Here is a 17,052-nt window from a genome sequence, read left to right as displayed (position 1 = left end):
AAATAACCAAAGATTCTACCTTTTATGGGATTCGAACTTGGGACCTCCAGGACTTTCTGGAGTTTAAAGTGTTGACATATACTTCAAAAATCCTTCGAAATTACGAGTTCGATCTACAAAGGAAGTGAGATCCTCGAATTTTTTGAAAAACAAAAGTTGGTGCCACTATTGTAATGTCATTGTTTACTAGCCAATCACTTATGTAAAATATGTTGACTTAAACAACCATTTTCTAAGAACATCTCCTATGGAATTCACATTCTAAAATTTAGAGTGTCACTTTTAGAGTTTTTGTTAGAAAATCTTCTCCAATGGGAAGCTCTATTACATTCCATAATGATGACAAGACATTTACTATAAAGACACTATAAACTTAGACTGTCCTCTTAAGTTTTCTAACTGCTGTCTCATGTCACTCTAAAATTTAAACTAAAAAAAAACTTTCGCTTTTAACCATTTTTTCCTATTAAATTTAAGGGTGCTATTAGGAAATAAGATCTTAATTGACACTTGACAATTAAGTTTTTTTTCCTATTAAATTTAAGGGTGCTATTAGGAAATAAGATCTTAATTAACACTTGACAATTAGGATTTTTAGAGTTTTTCTGAAGTGTCCCATTGGAAATGCTCTAACACAAATGTAGGCAGATATTGAGACACACTTATACTCTACATAAACAAGGTTTAATCACATTATCCTCTTCGGACATGAAAAAGCTTCTTCTTCATTGCCTAATGTTAATGGAGAGCGAAAACAAACCAAAGTCTCATCCATAATCGAACAAAAAGAGAAAAACAAATGAAGGTAGAAATTTCGAAACTCTGATTTCTTTTCGTCCATAATCAAAATCTACTCTAATCTACAAACTTCAATGCAATAAACAAGTTAGATCTACAAAATATTTTGACTCGAAGTCTCAAACAACCACTTTCTAATATAAGAATGTAGGCAGATTTTGGGACACATTTGATTCTCTACATAAACATGATTTAATCACATTATCCTCTTCAAACATGAATAAAAGTAGTAATCCAAATAAAACTTCTAGATCAAGAGCAATATGTCTTCCTTAACAAAAAAAAAAAGAGCAATATGTCTTATTCTCCTTCCAAAATCCTGAAAAGTGCATATTTGTATGAAATTCACATGATGGAAACCAAAAATCAACATAGCCTAGATAAGATTTGCAGCTACACATTTACAGTTTTAAATGACTCGTGAATATGAGTTAGCATATCTTTATCCCGATTCCATTCCATGGTGGGCGCGTTAACAAAATGAGCGTAAAGCTTGTTCCTTGCACACGTTACCGATATCAAGCTATGGGCACCCGAGCCTTCAATCTCGTAAACATAATAAACCTGCCCGTCTTCGGTCTTCATCTCTTTGGTAGTCACACTCTCTGCCCCAGATATCAGATCCTGCAATACCACGTCTGACAAGGCCAAATTGTTTAAGATAACCTCTTTCGGTGCGAGTTGCCTGATCCCCGATAGGAACGTTAAGTATTCCTTCTCGGTCTTTTTCTTTGGGTTATAGAATTCGCTATCTGTCCCGTTGGTTCCCTTCTCAATTTTCGAAACAAGACGTTCTTTCCATCCATCAGGCACCTCGTAAATGTATTCAGCTGAATCTTTTTTGTTTGAGTTACCACCGTAGCCACCGTAATTAGCTGCACTGGCTGCCGTACCATAGTAAACTTGGTAAGGTATATCTGAAGCAGCAAGAGAGGGAGGAGGGCTAGTTGCTAGAAGTATAGCAGCAGCTGCAGCTGTGAATGTGGCAGATAAGGCAGCAGCAGCAGTATTAGGTAATGATTTTGGGGAGGGCACCGTGTTACTATAGGCTGCTAGGATGGAGGGATAAGGAGATTTGTGATAAGATGATGATTTGGAAACTGGAGATGATGAAGATGATGATAATGAGAATATGGTAGATGGGGAGAAAATGTTGGCCATTTAGGAAGGAGAGAAAGGACTGATCAGTAGCCAAAGAAAGAGGGAGAGGATGGGATGTATCAGTCTATTGATCACTTTTGTGGATTTTTCTTATCCTCATGTTTTGTGGATAACCTCATATGGGTATTGTCGTAATTTTCTGTGTGACCAATTGATTGAGGGAAAATGCTAGGCCCCGCCCGGGGTGGGAATTGTCTCTGTGGGTCCGAACCTGTCCACGAGCTCTCGAGCTTAGAAGAGACCATGGGCGCCCAATGTGAGACTCGGACGGTATAACAAAAGGGTGTCTGGATAGAGGCACCATTCTGAGGTGGGGTTCGAAACTTCCCAGCCATTTATTCTTAGGAAGATAAGGTGAAGATTCTGTGGTGGGTTTGTGGTTTTTATCTTCCCATTCTTGTTTGAGTAAAGAGAAGGGAAAGGTGAGGGTAATGATCATGCACCTGCTGCAACCTCAGTCACTCCATCGCAACACCGCCCCGACAGTATTAGCTTCATGTCCTTTCGTCTTCAACAACAAAATCTGTGTATCAACTTCTTCGTTCCATGAAAATATTAGTAGTCGCAATAGAAGTAGAAGAAAAATAAACTCTCCTATGCGTGTACGTGCTGCAGAGGAAAACGAAACTGAGTTAGAGTCTGATCAAATTAAGGCCCGGGAAGCTCTCCGGCAGCTTGACCTCCAACTTCAAAGTCTCTCCGCTAAACGAACTACATCTTCGCCAAAGACGACAAGAGTCTCTTCTCCCATCTTGGGTACCCCTCTATCTCTCTATTTGAACCTTATCATCTGAAATACTCACTTCAAGCTCTAGTTTGATTTGTAGTGTTTTAGCATTTACGATTTGTTCTCAATACTTTTAGCCTTTTAGGATTGCGAGTGTGCCATAACTCTTGTATAAAACCAAGTTGTGCATATATATACTACACCATCTATCCAAGACAAAATTGTTTTGACTGCGAAGGAGATCGTAAAACTAATTGATGGACTAAATTATTTTCGGAACCCAACCACATTATCTAGATTCTATATTTTTCTTAGGAGTTTGAAACTAATTAATTAAATTCTCGATGTATAATGCAGATATGAATGCGGGTCGAGGAAGAGATTTAATGAAGGAAGAGCTCCCTGAATTTTCTGGTTCTTTCCTTGCATATTCAGCATTTGCTCTCCTTTTCTTCTCCATTGTCTACAATATAGTTTTCATCACAGTCATAAAACCTTCTGTAGATGGTCCAGAACCAGAACTAGCTCAAGCTCCAACAATTTTCATTACTAATACTAATATCATGAAAGAAGTTCCTAATCCAGGAAGAATAATGGAATCAGTACCACTAGTTGCTACCCAAAAGTGAGGGGAGGATCGAAACAAGATATGAAGAAGAATATGATTTGATATGACTCACAAACATGATCCGATTTCTGTCATGGATCGTCTAATTAGTTCTTTTTTTTATAATGTAAGTACTTCATAATGTATGGAAACATCCAAAATGAAAAATGATTTGATACCGAACAGACGAAAAGTGAACACAAGATAGAAATGAAAAATGAAAATAGCTAGAAGTGTATCGAACTGAATTTTATTAGAAAAATCTTTGAATGATACAAGCAAAAGATGCTTCATCTTCACTATGTTCGAGTTTGGGTCAAGTCTAACCATTATTACTCTTTCACTCCTGCAATTTTCATCTCTGTAATCTCACTATATACAATTTCAATCATTTTCTCACAACATCTTCATCATCTTTACCTGGTCTTCTCTATGTTTGGGTCCTCAAGCAATGTATTTACTGTACTTTCCGCTTTTTCTAACTCTGCTTATTGTTCTTCTATCTGTTCGCTGGTGTTAACAAGTTTCATCTCTGAGTATTGATCTCTCGAGTCTGTAGTTTCGTTTGTCCGAGCTTTCACCTGATCTTCAACTCTGTTTTTAGACTCCACTGACTCATTCTTGAGTTCTTTCAGTTCTTCCTTCAAACCTGAAATTTCATCTCTCAAGCTGGTGTTGGTAAGTTGCAGGTCTGAGATTTGAACTCTGAAATAGTCAGCTTCATTTGTCTTAGCTTTCACTTCATCTCTCAATGACTTGTTATCAGCTTCCGATGATTTTAGTTCTTTCAAACATTTCTCCAAAATCATATCCGACATGACGTTTTGAGCTTCCAACTCCGAAATTTTCCGCTTAAGATCCTCACATTCTTCTGTTATTGCAAGAACTTTTTCGTCCGCAGATTGAATTGCTTTTAATGTGTGCTTTACGACATCATCTGACTCATTCTTGACTTTAGTTCTTTTTCAGACATAATGTTTCGAACTTCCAACTTTGAAATTTTCAGCTTAAGATCCTCACATTCTTCTGTTATTGCAATAACTTGTTCTTCCGCAGATCGAATTGCTTTTAATGCGTGCTCTACGACATCCTTTACCTCATTCTTGACTTCATTTAGTTGTTTATTTAAATCTGAAATTTGATCATTCAAATTCTTATTCTCTGATTCCAATCTATCAACCTTCTCTTCCAAGACTAACTGGGTTTCATATGAGATAATTTTCACCGACGTATCATCAATGAATTTGTTGAACGCTTCGTAAAGATGATCGATGTTTTTCTTTTTGTCTTTCAGTTCTGTTACAACATTCATACAATGAATAGCCGAAGCCTTTGCTTCACTTTCAGCCTCTCGTATTCTAATTGAATCCAACACTATTATTTGATTCAAATCATGAATTTTTCTTTCATAAGTTTCGTGATCGTCGTTGGTTTTCGATTTGTTCTCTTCTTTCGACTTATCAATCATACCACCGGGATTATTGTTGGTTTTCTTCTTCTTCCTCCCCATTTTCGTTACCAAATTCTTTTACAACTGTTTCTAAGAGAAAAACAGTCTCTTTTCACCTTAGTTAAATAATTTGAAGAACTGAAAAATAAGAAACAATAAATTCTCTTCAATCATCACACAAAATGTATAAAAACTAAACCTAAAGATTAAGTGATTAAACCTAAAGATTTTGCCATAAGTTTCGAAAAGCTTGTTCTCATTAGGTTAATGTAAATAAATCCTAAAGAGAATCATAAGAATGTGAAACATGAACCTAATTGACTGTGTTAGGGTTTAAGGAATTCATAATGCAAAAAGAAAAACCGAACCTTTAGTGATTCAGACCCAAAATCTTGCCCTAAGTTGCAGAAAAATTTGACCCCATTCGATAAAACCAAGCAATTTCTCCATAGATTAACAGGAATGTGAAACAAGAACTTAAACCCTAATTGACTTTCTAGGGTTTAAAGAATTCATAAGGAATAACCCAAAATTGCAAGAACCAACAATCTGTGTATGAATATATCAGAATCTTTTTCGTTATAAGTATTGATTGAGACTGATTCTCATTAAACTAAATTCATTGATTTCATTCTTTGATATCAAGAAACTGAAAGAACTTAAAAAAGTATGAAAGATTGAAATGAAGAAAGAAATAAAGAACTACTAAAATGCAGAAGAAAATTGATTCAAAGAAAGAAAAAAAAAACAGAGTAATTTCAGATACCCATTGTTGTACCTGTGAGAACGATTTCCAATTATCTCGTACCAGAGACACTCTAGAGAGAGAGAGAGGGATTCTAGAGAGAGAGAGAGAGGCCGAGGAAAATTCAAAGGATGACGATGAAAGAAAAAGTTCATTGGATTTATAGAGGGAAAACAGAATTTTAACCACCTAATTTAATTAGTAAGAAACCCCAATGATTATACAGATAATTACAAACATGCCACTGTGACCAAATATTTTGAATTTTCTTACTCTCCATTGTTATATTGTTATAACTAATCGCACAAAAAGTAACTTGGTTAGGGTCATAAAAGCTACTCCATGCAGCAAACAATAACAAGATGATTTCGCTCAGGTTAGTAGTTGATATTTTAGAGGTTTGTGCCAAACTTTTTACTAGAATTCTATCATACATAAAATTTAAAAAGTAAAAGAAACCTATTATACTGCACAAAATAAAAAAATTTTGAGTTTAACGACGAGAAATCATATGGTCAGAATTTAAGAAAAAATAGTAAACACTCTGAGATAAAGACTTATCATCGCTTTGTTTAGCTCGGGCAAAAAATTGGATGAGAACATCAAAATTATCAATGAAAAGAAACACTATTTTTTTGATGTGATAATTTACATATCAGTGTTCTGTAAGATTTTTTTTTAAAGAGGTGCCTATAAACAAAATATCTTGAGACCATTGTCGTGTAGGGTCCAAAAACAGTTGATTTGGGCCTGGGCTACCCCTAATAAAAAATAATCTAGAGAAAGAACGCGAGATGTTAGAAATTAAGAAAGAAGATTGAACGATATTAGTAGTAAGATTAAAAGTGTTAAAGTATAGGAGTGAAAATCAAAATTTAGAAAAATTATATGAGATTGAAAACAAATATTCTAACTAGTAAAAGAGTTTCGCCAATTTAATTTGAGTTTTTTAGGCCAAGACCCTCATTTATTTAACTATACTAAGGGGACACCCCTAAAAACATTTTCGTTTTGGTTGGGGGTGTAGTCCTAATATAGCTAAATAAATTGGGTCATATACTAAAAATTAAGGCGGGAGTATTTTGGTCAGAGATGGAGCAGTGATTCGCACGACCACTACTTCACAGCTATTTGAACGAAAAATGAATTTCGGAGATTAACGTCTAAACGAAAATATTTTTAGGGGTGTCCACTAATATAGCCAAATAAATGGGGATCATTCCCTGAAAACCAATCCACTTAAGCCAATTCCAATTAGGATTGATAAACCATGAGAGAACAACAAATACAACATGATTTTGTAATTGTGGGGATTTAAAGGGTTACTAACTATTAGGTGGCTTTTAATTCTCCTAAAATTAAGGAGATTCCCCATCTAGATGATTTGAGTGTAGTAAGATGAGGATGTTAAAGATCCAATGGTAATGAGGTATGAGTTTGAGCTCATTAAAATCAGCACTCATAAGAAATCCTTCTGTCCTTGTTGGCAATGAGTGAGAGAAGGCCTAGGAGTTTTTCCTCTTCTAGTTATATATATTTCACGGGTTCTCAGAAATTCTCAGTTTCAAGGAGAGAGGGAGAGACAACTCTCTCTCTTTCCATCCATCATTACGAGGGAGAGAGAGAGAGAGAGAGAGAGAGAGAGAGAGATAAGAGAGAAGAAGGAAGACGCAGAGAAGAAGAACACATTTCTGACTGAACTTTGACCTTCTCGACATCAACTTCCCTCATGGTAGTAGGTACGTTCATATAACACTATTAAACTGAGGGTTGCTCCTTGATTTCACCTTTTAGATCTCTATGATATCAGATTTGATGGGTTTCTTTTTACCCTTTTTCAGATCTGAAGATTTGAAAGTGAAAAGCATTTGATCCATGGGAAATTGTTGTGCGAGACCTGAGGTTTCACCAAGAGGGAAAAATGGAAAGAAGAAACAAAACCCATTCTCAGTTGATTATTCTGTAAATCAAGGAACAGGTACTGGTGGTGAAAATAAGTTATTTGTTTTGAAAGATCCAACAGGTCGTGACATAGGAATCACATATGAATTAGGTCATGAACTTGGTAGAGGTGAATTTGGGATCACATATCTTTGCACTGATAAAACATCTGGTGATGTTTATGCTTGTAAATCAATTTCAAAGAAGAAGTTAAGAACAGCTGTTGATGTAGAAGATGTTAGGAGAGAGGTAGAGATAATGAAACATTTACCTCAACATCCTAATATTGTTACCCTTAAAGATACTTTCGAGGACGAAACTGCTGTTCATCTTGTAATGGAGCTCTGTGAAGGTGGTGAATTGTTTGATCGAATCGTAGCTAGGGGCCATTACACTGAACGAGCAGCTGCTGTTGTTACTCGCACTGTTGTTGAAGTTGTTCAGGTACAAAGCAAGCTTATAATCTCCATTAGTTCTATTGATAAAGCTAAATTTTGTTGTCCTAGATGTAGGTATCTTGTTTCGTTTAGGTGGATTTATTGCTCATTTTGGGTTTTCCACTTCTCGGGTTTACTTTTCGCATCATGTGCTAGGTTCTTGGTTGGTTGGTAATCTTATGAGTTATGAAAATGGTGCCTACTACAAAGTTCATCTCCCAATAGAGATCCATTTTAGGTTTATCTTAAATTACACCTTTTTGTAAGAAGTTCACTCCACTTGGGATCAGCCAGGGGCCGAGTCAAGTCACTTCGCCGAGTCTGGTGTTGTAGAAAAACAACAATGATTTTTACTATATCATGACACATACCTATTTCTAACGTCACTTCCATGGATATACTTCAAATTTAGAGTTCCCACCTTCAATGTTAATCGCACAACTACTAATAATCAAGAGATTAGTAGGATATACTTTAAATAAAAATATTAATAACATAAACTGGATCAAGTTCAAAACTTCAACTATCAGGAAATTCATAGATAAACAACTATTACTAGTAGTTGCTTCTAATGATTGATTACTAATTTTTAATTTTTAGATGCCCTTTCATATTTCAAGAAGTCCAAAACAACAATTGAATATCTCAAGCACCAAGTGAATATCTTAAGCACCAAGTGAAAATCTTAATTCCTAAAAACTCATTAATTTCCTACTCCAATCCAAGTCAGCCTAGTCATTGCCAACTTACCCGAGTCACTCAGCAAAGTCCTAGACTCGAGGACTCGACCGAGCTTGACTTGGGCTACCCCCCGAGCCGAGTCTTAAGTTACTCGGCTGACTCGACCGTGTTTAACATGTTCTGAATTTTTTTCTACTTCATGAACTGGAATACTGTTGTCTCCAATTTCCACATTTAGACTGTACTTATGCATGAACGTGATCTCATTTACTAAATGAAGTAAAGCTAAGAATGGGCTTTCATGCCCCTGGGTGGCGTTAAGGGTTTTTTTTTGAAAATTGATTGAATTTATAAAAAGAACAAGAACGAAAGAATATACACGGGAGGGAGCATCAACTAATACATCTCAATTAATGATGCTCCCCAACTAGACACAAAATCATAAACGAATACAATCTCGCCCAACCTAAGTGTCTACTCCAAGCGAATAACACGCCTAACACATCCTCCCTTTCCACTATAAAGCTTGCCCTAGAATCCCTAAAGATTCCCTCATTTCTGGCCTTCCAAATCGACCAACATATAGCCATAGGGACTAGACTCCAAAGCTCTCTCTTAGATTTCTTGATTGGGACTAATCCCATTGCTCTATGACTTGGGAAATAGAATATGGGGCACACCAAGAGAGATTAACCGACCCAATGAAGAAACACCAAAGCTTCGAAGCTTCCCCACAATGAACAGATGACCGATGGATTCTTCGGATGAGGAGCATCTGCTACATCTGTTGGGAAGTAGCATCCCTCTCTTTTGAAGGCTACCGTTGGGAGCTTCCCCAAGGCTGCCACCCCAAACCAAGAAGCTAACTCTAGGAGGGATAATGCTATTCTATAAGGACTTAAAATCGAAAGGGACCCCAGGTTGAACATCATGCTTGGACAACCGGGCGTAACAATGCTTAATTGAAAGGTCCTCCTCAACCTTGTCAGACCAAACCCTCTTATCTTCTTCATCCGGATTGGGAGTCCAGCTATCCAATAAATTTAAAAGGTTCAAGTAAATCGGGACTTCCCAGTCATTTAGGTTCCGCCGAATGCTAACGTCCCATACGCCAAGAGATCTATCGAAAAAACAATCTACCGTCCCCTCGTTAAGGGTCTTTATATTGCCCTGGGTGCCCAAGATGTCTTTGATGATGGTAGTTATCAGGCTCATTCAATTTATATATTTATTCACGATTTTTTTTGGAACTTTGAATTAATATTGAAAAGAATGAGGATGTATAAATGAAAGAAAAACAAGAAAAAAGAAAAAAGAAAGGGAGGCTAAAGGGAGCTAAATAGGTCTAATGTTACATCATGATAGCCTCCCAATTGGATACAAAGTCCACAAAAGTTAAGTTCCTTGCCCAATTGGTGTTTCTGTTCCAATGAAACAGCCAAGCTAAAATATCCTCCACCGTCAATACGCTATTTGGATTTGACTCTTTAAAAATCTTGCCGTTTCTATCCTTCCAAATAGACCAGATAATTGCTACTGGTATCATGGCCCAGATCTCTCATCTTGATTTCCTAACTTCGAGGTTCTGCCATTGCATTGTAGCTTGATGTATCCATGGAACGCACCATTGGTCCTTGATTTACACAAAAGGAACGCCCAAAAGAAGATAGCCTTATTGCATCTTAGAAAGAGGTGTTCGGTTGTTGCCTCTTCAGTTTTACATCTAATGCACCTGTTAATTCACTACATACCTCCATATCTAAGCATATCTATCGTGGGGATTTTATTTTTTGCCACCGCCCACACTAAGAAGCTCACTCTAGTAGAGGGATAATCGAGTTTCTATGTGCTTTTGAGCCTCGTCTTGAATTTCAATTATGATCCATCCATTTTCGAATGTAGCATTGCTTCATTGAGGATAAGGATATATCTCTGGGGCATATTTTATTTGATCAAGTTAATTTTTGATCAAGCATCTTTTCTCTCTATTTCTCTGGTTTCTCCACTAGCGCTTAAAAAAGCTAGAGAGAAGTTACAAATTCTAGAGAGAGAGAGAGATAAAAGAGAAGAAGAAGGAGTAATGTTTGATCCAGTCAATTGTTGGATTAAAAACAAAATATGCTCCTAAATCAATTTTTATCTGACTATTTATTCCCCGGAGAGTTTTCTTTATTCCCCAAAGCCGTGGCCAAAAAATAACCTAAGTTTCTCAGCAAGTTATTAAAATAATATGGAACATGTAATTGTGTGATGTACAACAAATGGTTTAACATATTGAAGAACAAATAGACCATCAAAAGAAAAGTGGTCGACATAGAAAATTAAGAGTTCTTTGATTCCGGACATTAATGAACCCGTTCATCCGTTCAACCATTTGTTTTACATCATTGTGCATCAAGTTTCCTATTAAGGATGTATCTTGTTACTTGAAAAAGTTTTTCGTATTAATTTCTACTTTACACTTTGTAGCTAATTTCTAGTGCCACTCCACTTTTTTCAATGTTTAGAAAATTAGGAAATGATTTTTTTTTGAAACTTTGAATTAATATTTAAATTAGAAAATAATTAGCTTCTCCTTTTGTTTTCCCTGTACCATTGACGGTATGTCGCATTTCCAGATTTGGTGAGTGTTCCGACCAAACTTTGTTCTTATTCTTCAGTTCTTTATTTGGTCCCTAGAACTAGTGGCCCATTAACAATTATGGGTCCAATTTTCTTTTCATGTAAGAGAAAAACTGAATAGTTTCGCCTACTGCGTGTGTGTAACTATAGATCACCAGGCATCTCCTCTGTGCAGCTGTATTGTTCTATCTATTCAAATTTCAAATGTTTATTCTTTCACTGACCATTCATTGGTCCCAACTCGCAAGTGGCATTTTCCTTCTTTAACCTGATTAGACGTTGACTATACTTTGTCCAGATTTCAATTTATTATCTAATTAATTTTTTTGGGATTTGACTAATATACAATTTTTTTATTAGTTCTATTGGCGATTATTTTTATTCTCATTTAGTTATAGATAGTTGCTCTTCCTCATTTAGTTTAATTCGTGGAGGGATTTGACATGTGCTTGGTGATTTGGAAAGTGAAATGAGACATTATTCCGTTCTATTTCAGATGTGTCACAAGCAAGGGGTGATTCATCGGGATCTAAAACCTGAAAACTTCTTATTTGCTAACAAAAAGGAAAATGCAGCTATCAAAGCAATTGATTTTGGATTGTCGGTTTTCTTTAAGCCTGGTAAAGCCTTCTTCCAAGTATTACATTCTATTTTATTCAGGATTACTAGGCATGATCAATTTAATTTAGCCTCCTGATCAGTATTTGGGTGTAAATGATTTACAGGTGAGCAGTTTACGGAGATAGTTGGAAGTCCTTACTACATGGCACCAGAGGTCCTAAAACGAAATTATGGTCCAGAGGTTGATGTCTGGAGTGCCGGGGTCATCCTTTACATCCTACTTTGTGGTGTCCCACCTTTTTGGGCTGGTAAGTTTCCATTTTATCTATTTCCGCAGCTGTCCGTATTCAATTGAACAATTACATTTTTTAAGCTTGGTCTGGATTTAGTGTTCTTAATTCATATCTGATGTACCTCTCAAAGCTTAGCATGTAATCACCTTTCATTTAATCAGGAAGAGACGAAGATTTGAAAATGTCCAGCACCTTGAAGTAGTCATATTAGATGTTTGAAGCTAGTGTCTTATGGTGTGATATTTTTACCAACTTATGGCATTCGTTAGTTTATCAATATCACATTTAATTTGTGTGCAGAAACTGAACAAGGAGTTGCTCAGGCAATCATCAAGTCAGTTATAGATTTTAAGAGAGACCCTTGGCCTAAAGTTTCTGATAATGCAAAAGAGCTGGTTAGAGGGATGCTTGATCCAGATCCAAAGAAGCGGTTGACAGCTCAGGCAGTACTTGGTAACTCCCACTTTTATCTTTAAACGGACCTCCTATGTAGTCATTCAGTTAACCTGGGACCTGTATGAGTGTCTGTATCAGGCATCATACAGGTTGTCAAAAATTGCAACCTGAAAACCCCAAAATGAAATACGACTATGAACAGTATTTCCTTTTCTTAGTTATTAGGTCTTCACTATTTATTTTCAGTTTACCATGTTTGGCCCAACCATTGTTACATTACAAATGACATTAAACCAATGTGGTATTTTCTAGTTCATATAATCGTCCTATAGCAAACCGAAGATGTACTCATAGACATACACAATGTCACATTAAACCGGTTAAGGTGATTGTCAGAATCAGATATGTGTACCATATCCAACACAACAAAAAAGAACACGAACGACTAAACGAGTATCCATATTACTTTTTATACAGGTTGAAAGCGTAAAGTCTAATAATTCTACTTTTAAATGCAGACCATCCTTGGTTACAGAATGCCAAGAAGGCACCAAATGTTTCTCTTGGTGAAACTGTCAAAGCCAGGCTCAAACAATTTTCCGTCATGAACAAGCTAAAAAAGAGAGCCTTGAGGGTAGGGATTCAACTATACTTGTGCTGTAATCTATTGACTGTTGGAAAATTATGAATCATTCTATTGAATTAAAAAAAAAAGATTATACAAATACAGGCAGCCTCCTTAAAAGGCGGAGTCTGGAAAAGCATCCCAGAGTATGTGAGAGATGAAGGGTTACATTGTGCTAATTAAAGCCTCCTAATTAAGAGTGAAATCTAAAATAGACAGTGTTCTAGCGGTCTAGCCCAAATAAGCTGTCTGCTGTAATGGTAGAGAGCGGCTTAAATATTTTTGATTGTCTCCTTGGTCTCACATTCTTTGTTATGAGAGATAACTCAATTCCTATTGTTCTATACCTCCCCAAAAAATGGAATGAGGAACGCGTAACTGTAACTCTTTCCCTTTTTTCTTTTGAAGTTTTAGACCTTTCCATTGGATAATAAGGGAATTCCGGCATAACCCTTCTGTTCTTCAAAGGATCTAGGAAAAGAATCCCAAAGCACTCTGGCTGTTGTATAGTGGAGCAGCAGATGAGAGTTACTTTTTCCATGGTCTTACATCTTGGACACCAGTGAGGACCCATAATGCCTCTTCTGATAAGTCTATTGGCTGTAGGAAGCTTCTCTTTTGTTGCAGCCATATGGTGAAGGAAATTCTTGTAGGGATGAGCTTATTCCAAGCTTCAGTCGTCTGAAGTCCTGGTTCGGGTGTGAGATCACGTTGGACCTTTATACCACTAGTTAACACTGACGGGATCTTGATCACCTACAGCCCAAATGGATTTGTCCAAATTCCGTTAAGTTTGACTCTGATTAGCTACTTGGTGAAGACTGATTTGGCTGACTTGGCTTTGTATTTTCATCTCCACAGGTCATTGCTGAGCATTTATCCACAGAGGAAGTGGCTGACATAAAAGACACATTTGATATGATGGACACTGGCAACAATGGCAAGCTCACCCTTGGAGAGCTGAAAGCTGGTTTGCATAAAATTGGACATCAAATTGCCGATCCAGATCTTCAGATACTAATGGAAGCTGTAAGTAACATGTAGGCATTAAGAATACCCTGTATCTGTGATATTTGATATCCGGTAATATAGTTTTTACGGCATTAAGCTTTAGCTCGAACACTGGTACAGGTATTGGTATCCTAAACCAGTACGAGGTGCTGGATACGGTCAGTGGAAATACCATTACGGGGATACAACTATATATAATAATGTATTTACTAGGCCCCCTTTTGGATACAATCCGTTTTTTACTTTGGACTAATAAATGTTACATTCAGTGATAAAGGCATTAACCTAGAGTGTTATTTTATGGCCCTAACACGCTATATGCAAACTCCAACAGATTTGTATACAAAAAATCTCACATTATACCTACTGAACTAGCTCAAGTATTGGACCCTCCAATGTATGCGAGTATTTTAGTATCTGGTACCGCAGAGAGTCCAGAAAGTAGGAGTATTAGTATACATGTAACAGGGTCTTCAATAGGTTTTTGAAATTTATAATACGATAAAGTTTTTTCAATTTACTCTCTTCTGTATGCGGAAGTACTAAAACCTGATCTTTCCAGGCTGATGTGGATGGAAATGGAACACTAGACTATGGAGAGTTTGTTGCACTTGCAGTTCATATTAGAAAGATCAGCAATGATGATCACTTGCACAAAGCATTCCAATTCTTCGACAAAAACCAGAGTGGGTACATAGAGATCGAAGAGCTAAGAGAAGCACTGTCTGATGAAGTGGATCCCAACAATGAAGATGTTACAAACGCTATTATGCATGATGTCGATACAGACAAGGTTTGTCTTTTTCATTTGATGTTTGTATTATATATTCTGTGTCCTTGAAGTCTGATTTCTGCTGGGGCTAACATGGAGATGGTGTTATAAAGCCAAAGCGGAGTTTTCTAGGGTTTGTTTCGCCCTCAGTCAGTATCTTGGGTTATGTCGAGTTTCTAAGTAGAGTAGTAGAGTTCCACCATGTCTTTATGGAAATTATAGATTTTTTTTTTCTTGAGCTAAGTTTTCCATCTGATTGGTGTTTCGAATGAACTGGCAGGATGGACGAATAAGTTATGAGGAATTTGCTGCAATGATGAAGGCTGGAACTGATTGGAGAAAAGCGTCAAGACAGTATTCAAGAGATAGGTTCAATAGCCTGAGTTTGAAATTGATGAAAGACGGGTCATTAAAACTAAACAGCTAAGGTAGATGAAAAACTGAAAAAAGAATCAATTGTTGAAATGAAATGGAAAATATTTCTTCATTATTCTTATGTCCATGGAACTTGTTTTTCTTTTTTTATCTGATCGATCCCCAAAGTTTCAGTTTCTCAATTTATTTGGATATTCGACGGACAGGGTCGAGCAGCTCCCCAATCGAAGCACAACAAAGACAGCTATTGATCCTTACCTTAGAAAGGCAGCCTGTTTAGTAATGTCTGAGCATCTAGCTCCAATTCAAATGGAAAGTTATACTAAATGTGTCTAATTGGATGAAGTTTGTTCTGTCCAAATATATAACCAATCTTAGCAACCCTAATTGAGAAAAAAACACCCCGATATCATTAATCTTATCGGTTAAATTGTTTAAGGGTTATTGAGCTTCCTCACTTGCGATGAAGTTGACTGGTTATGCTCGATTGAATATATTGTCAAGCAAGGAGACATTGCTCGTTTGAGTCCAGTGATCCATCCTATTTTGCTAAGTTCTTATTCTTGTTGGACCAGCTAGTCAGTCTCAAGAACAACGATAATTACATTTACAGTTTGACATGTCCTCAGTTCTCCAGTCATAAATACATTTACAGTTTGATATGTCCTCAGTTCTCCAGTCGATAAGATGTCTCCATTAAACGAATCAAACCCTATCCAGTGCTACAAGATTTCGTGCATTCGAACCCACGGTTATGACCCCGACTCTGTTAGTACGAATCATCTGTTTTCTATGTTATTTTCAGATTGCAAAATAGAAAGAAAAAAAGAAACTGGTTTGGCGTCGAATAATTTTGGTTCCCGTTCAGAAACTCGAACAAAGGAACACTATCGATTGGTCATGCTTATTGACTATTTCAACTAACCCATGCGGCCACGCCTACTGCTTTCTTCTTCTAAGAAATCAGTTACTAAACTGTTGTAACATTGCCACTGCATGATTAATCGGCTAGACTTGTAGGTAGAATGGGAGTGAACAGTTCATGACAGTCTCTCTCTCTCTGAACATTTTATATATAAAAACCTTGATCTAACAAAGATCGATGTATAAAATAAGCTGCAAGATATTAAGTAAACAGAAATCAAAGAAAGAGGTTGGTAGGTTAGTTTATTAGAGTTGAAAATGAAGGTAGGAAGTGGTAGTAAGCCAGTATTGGTTGTCTGTTTAGTAGTGATATTGGTAGGAGTGGTAGCTGTGAGAGTAGAAGGTCAAGGTTGCAGTAACACTTTCTTCTCATCACTCATTCAGCTCATACCATGTAGGCCTGCTGTGACACCATTCAGTCCAATACCACCAAGTGAAGCATGTTGCAATTCTGTCCGCATGCTTGGCCGAGCTTGTCTCTGCGTCCTCGTTAATGGTCCTCCGATTTCTGGAGTCGATCGCAATATGGCCATGGAACTTCCTGCTAAATGCACTGCTAATTTTGAACCATGTAAACTCCTCTTTTGGTTGAATACTGCTAATTTTAAAACATTATTAGTTCTGAATCTTTGCCATTTTATGCAGGTGATATGGGGGTTTAAGACAAGAGCAAATCTCAGGCCATTTAGGAAATAATGCGGAGAGTAATTAGTATGTTTAGGTCAACTATTTACAATGTAATAAGAGTACTCTTCTAATTCAGTATTTAACTATTCCTAGATTTATTTCTTGGGTCATTTCAGGAACATGTAGTATTAATTAGTCTATCTTCTATATTTCCTCCAACCTTATTTAGTAATCGAGATTTTGAAAGAATTATGATCGGTTGTGGTTTGGGACTCCAATCGGTAATATACATTAAAAAG

At 36.7% G+C, this 17,052-nt stretch overlaps 4 protein-coding genes and 1 long non-coding RNA gene across 7 annotated transcripts; 3 read left to right on the top strand and 2 right to left on the bottom strand.

Moving 5' to 3' along the window:
* Positions 1-1,084: 1,084 nt before the first annotated feature.
* On the bottom strand, positions 1,085-2,271 carry LOC147541660 (thylakoid lumenal protein (Mog1/PsbP/DUF1795-like photosystem II reaction center PsbP family protein)). The gene has a single exon (XM_086673614.1). The coding sequence runs from the start codon at positions 1,957-1,959 to the stop codon at positions 1,192-1,194; it is 768 nt and encodes a 255-aa protein (XP_086529740.1). The 5' UTR covers positions 1,960-2,271; the 3' UTR covers positions 1,085-1,191.
* A 106-nt stretch (positions 2,272-2,377) lies between these two features.
* LOC147541659 (uncharacterized) lies at positions 2,378-3,478 on the top strand. The gene is made up of 2 exons (XM_086673618.1): positions 2,378-2,715; positions 3,044-3,478. The coding sequence occupies exons 1-2, from the start codon at positions 2,391-2,393 to the stop codon at positions 3,313-3,315; spliced, it is 597 nt and encodes a 198-aa protein (XP_086529744.1). The 5' UTR covers positions 2,378-2,390; the 3' UTR covers positions 3,316-3,478.
* Positions 3,479-3,527: 49 nt separating this feature from the next.
* On the bottom strand, positions 3,528-5,688 carry LOC147541658 (uncharacterized). The gene is made up of 2 exons (XR_015239791.1): positions 5,522-5,688; positions 3,528-4,881 (listed from the first exon to the last, which is right to left on the bottom strand). It is a non-coding gene; the product is annotated as an uncharacterized LOC147541658 (long non-coding RNA).
* A 1,056-nt stretch (positions 5,689-6,744) lies between these two features.
* On the top strand, positions 6,745-15,317 carry LOC147541657 (calcium-dependent protein kinase 8-like). 3 transcript variants are annotated; one of them, XM_086673612.1, is made up of 9 exons: positions 6,745-7,223; positions 7,330-7,873; positions 11,666-11,789; positions 11,895-12,038; positions 12,324-12,476; positions 12,938-13,053; positions 13,906-14,073; positions 14,618-14,848; positions 15,108-15,317. In XM_086673612.1, exons 2-9 carry the CDS (start codon positions 7,364-7,366, stop codon positions 15,252-15,254), a joined length of 1,593 nt encoding a protein of 530 aa, XP_086529738.1. In that variant the 5' UTR covers positions 6,745-7,223; positions 7,330-7,363; the 3' UTR covers positions 15,255-15,317. The 3 variants fall into 3 exon arrangements, with proteins under 3 accessions (XP_086529738.1, XP_086529737.1, XP_086529739.1); XM_086673611.1 differs by having other exon boundaries at positions 6,762-7,227; XM_086673613.1 differs by having other exon boundaries at positions 6,823-7,220.
* A 995-nt stretch (positions 15,318-16,312) lies between these two features.
* LOC147541656 (Bifunctional inhibitor/lipid-transfer protein/seed storage 2S albumin superfamily protein) lies at positions 16,313-17,010 on the top strand. Its single transcript, XM_086673617.1, has 2 exons — positions 16,313-16,697; positions 16,772-17,010. The coding sequence occupies exons 1-2, from the start codon at positions 16,385-16,387 to the stop codon at positions 16,786-16,788; spliced, it is 330 nt and encodes a 109-aa protein (XP_086529743.1). The 5' UTR covers positions 16,313-16,384; the 3' UTR covers positions 16,789-17,010.
* Positions 17,011-17,052: the final 42 nt, after the last annotated feature.

Source organism: Eschscholzia californica, unplaced genomic scaffold (assembly GCF_041429995.1).
Source record: "Eschscholzia californica isolate CP2 unplaced genomic scaffold, dmEscCali1.0.p SCAF_4, whole genome shotgun sequence".
Taxonomy (NCBI): Eukaryota; Viridiplantae; Streptophyta; class Magnoliopsida; order Ranunculales; family Papaveraceae; genus Eschscholzia; species Eschscholzia californica.
Note: the sequence above shows the minus strand (reverse complement) of the source record. Positions and strands in the feature narration are given on the sequence as shown.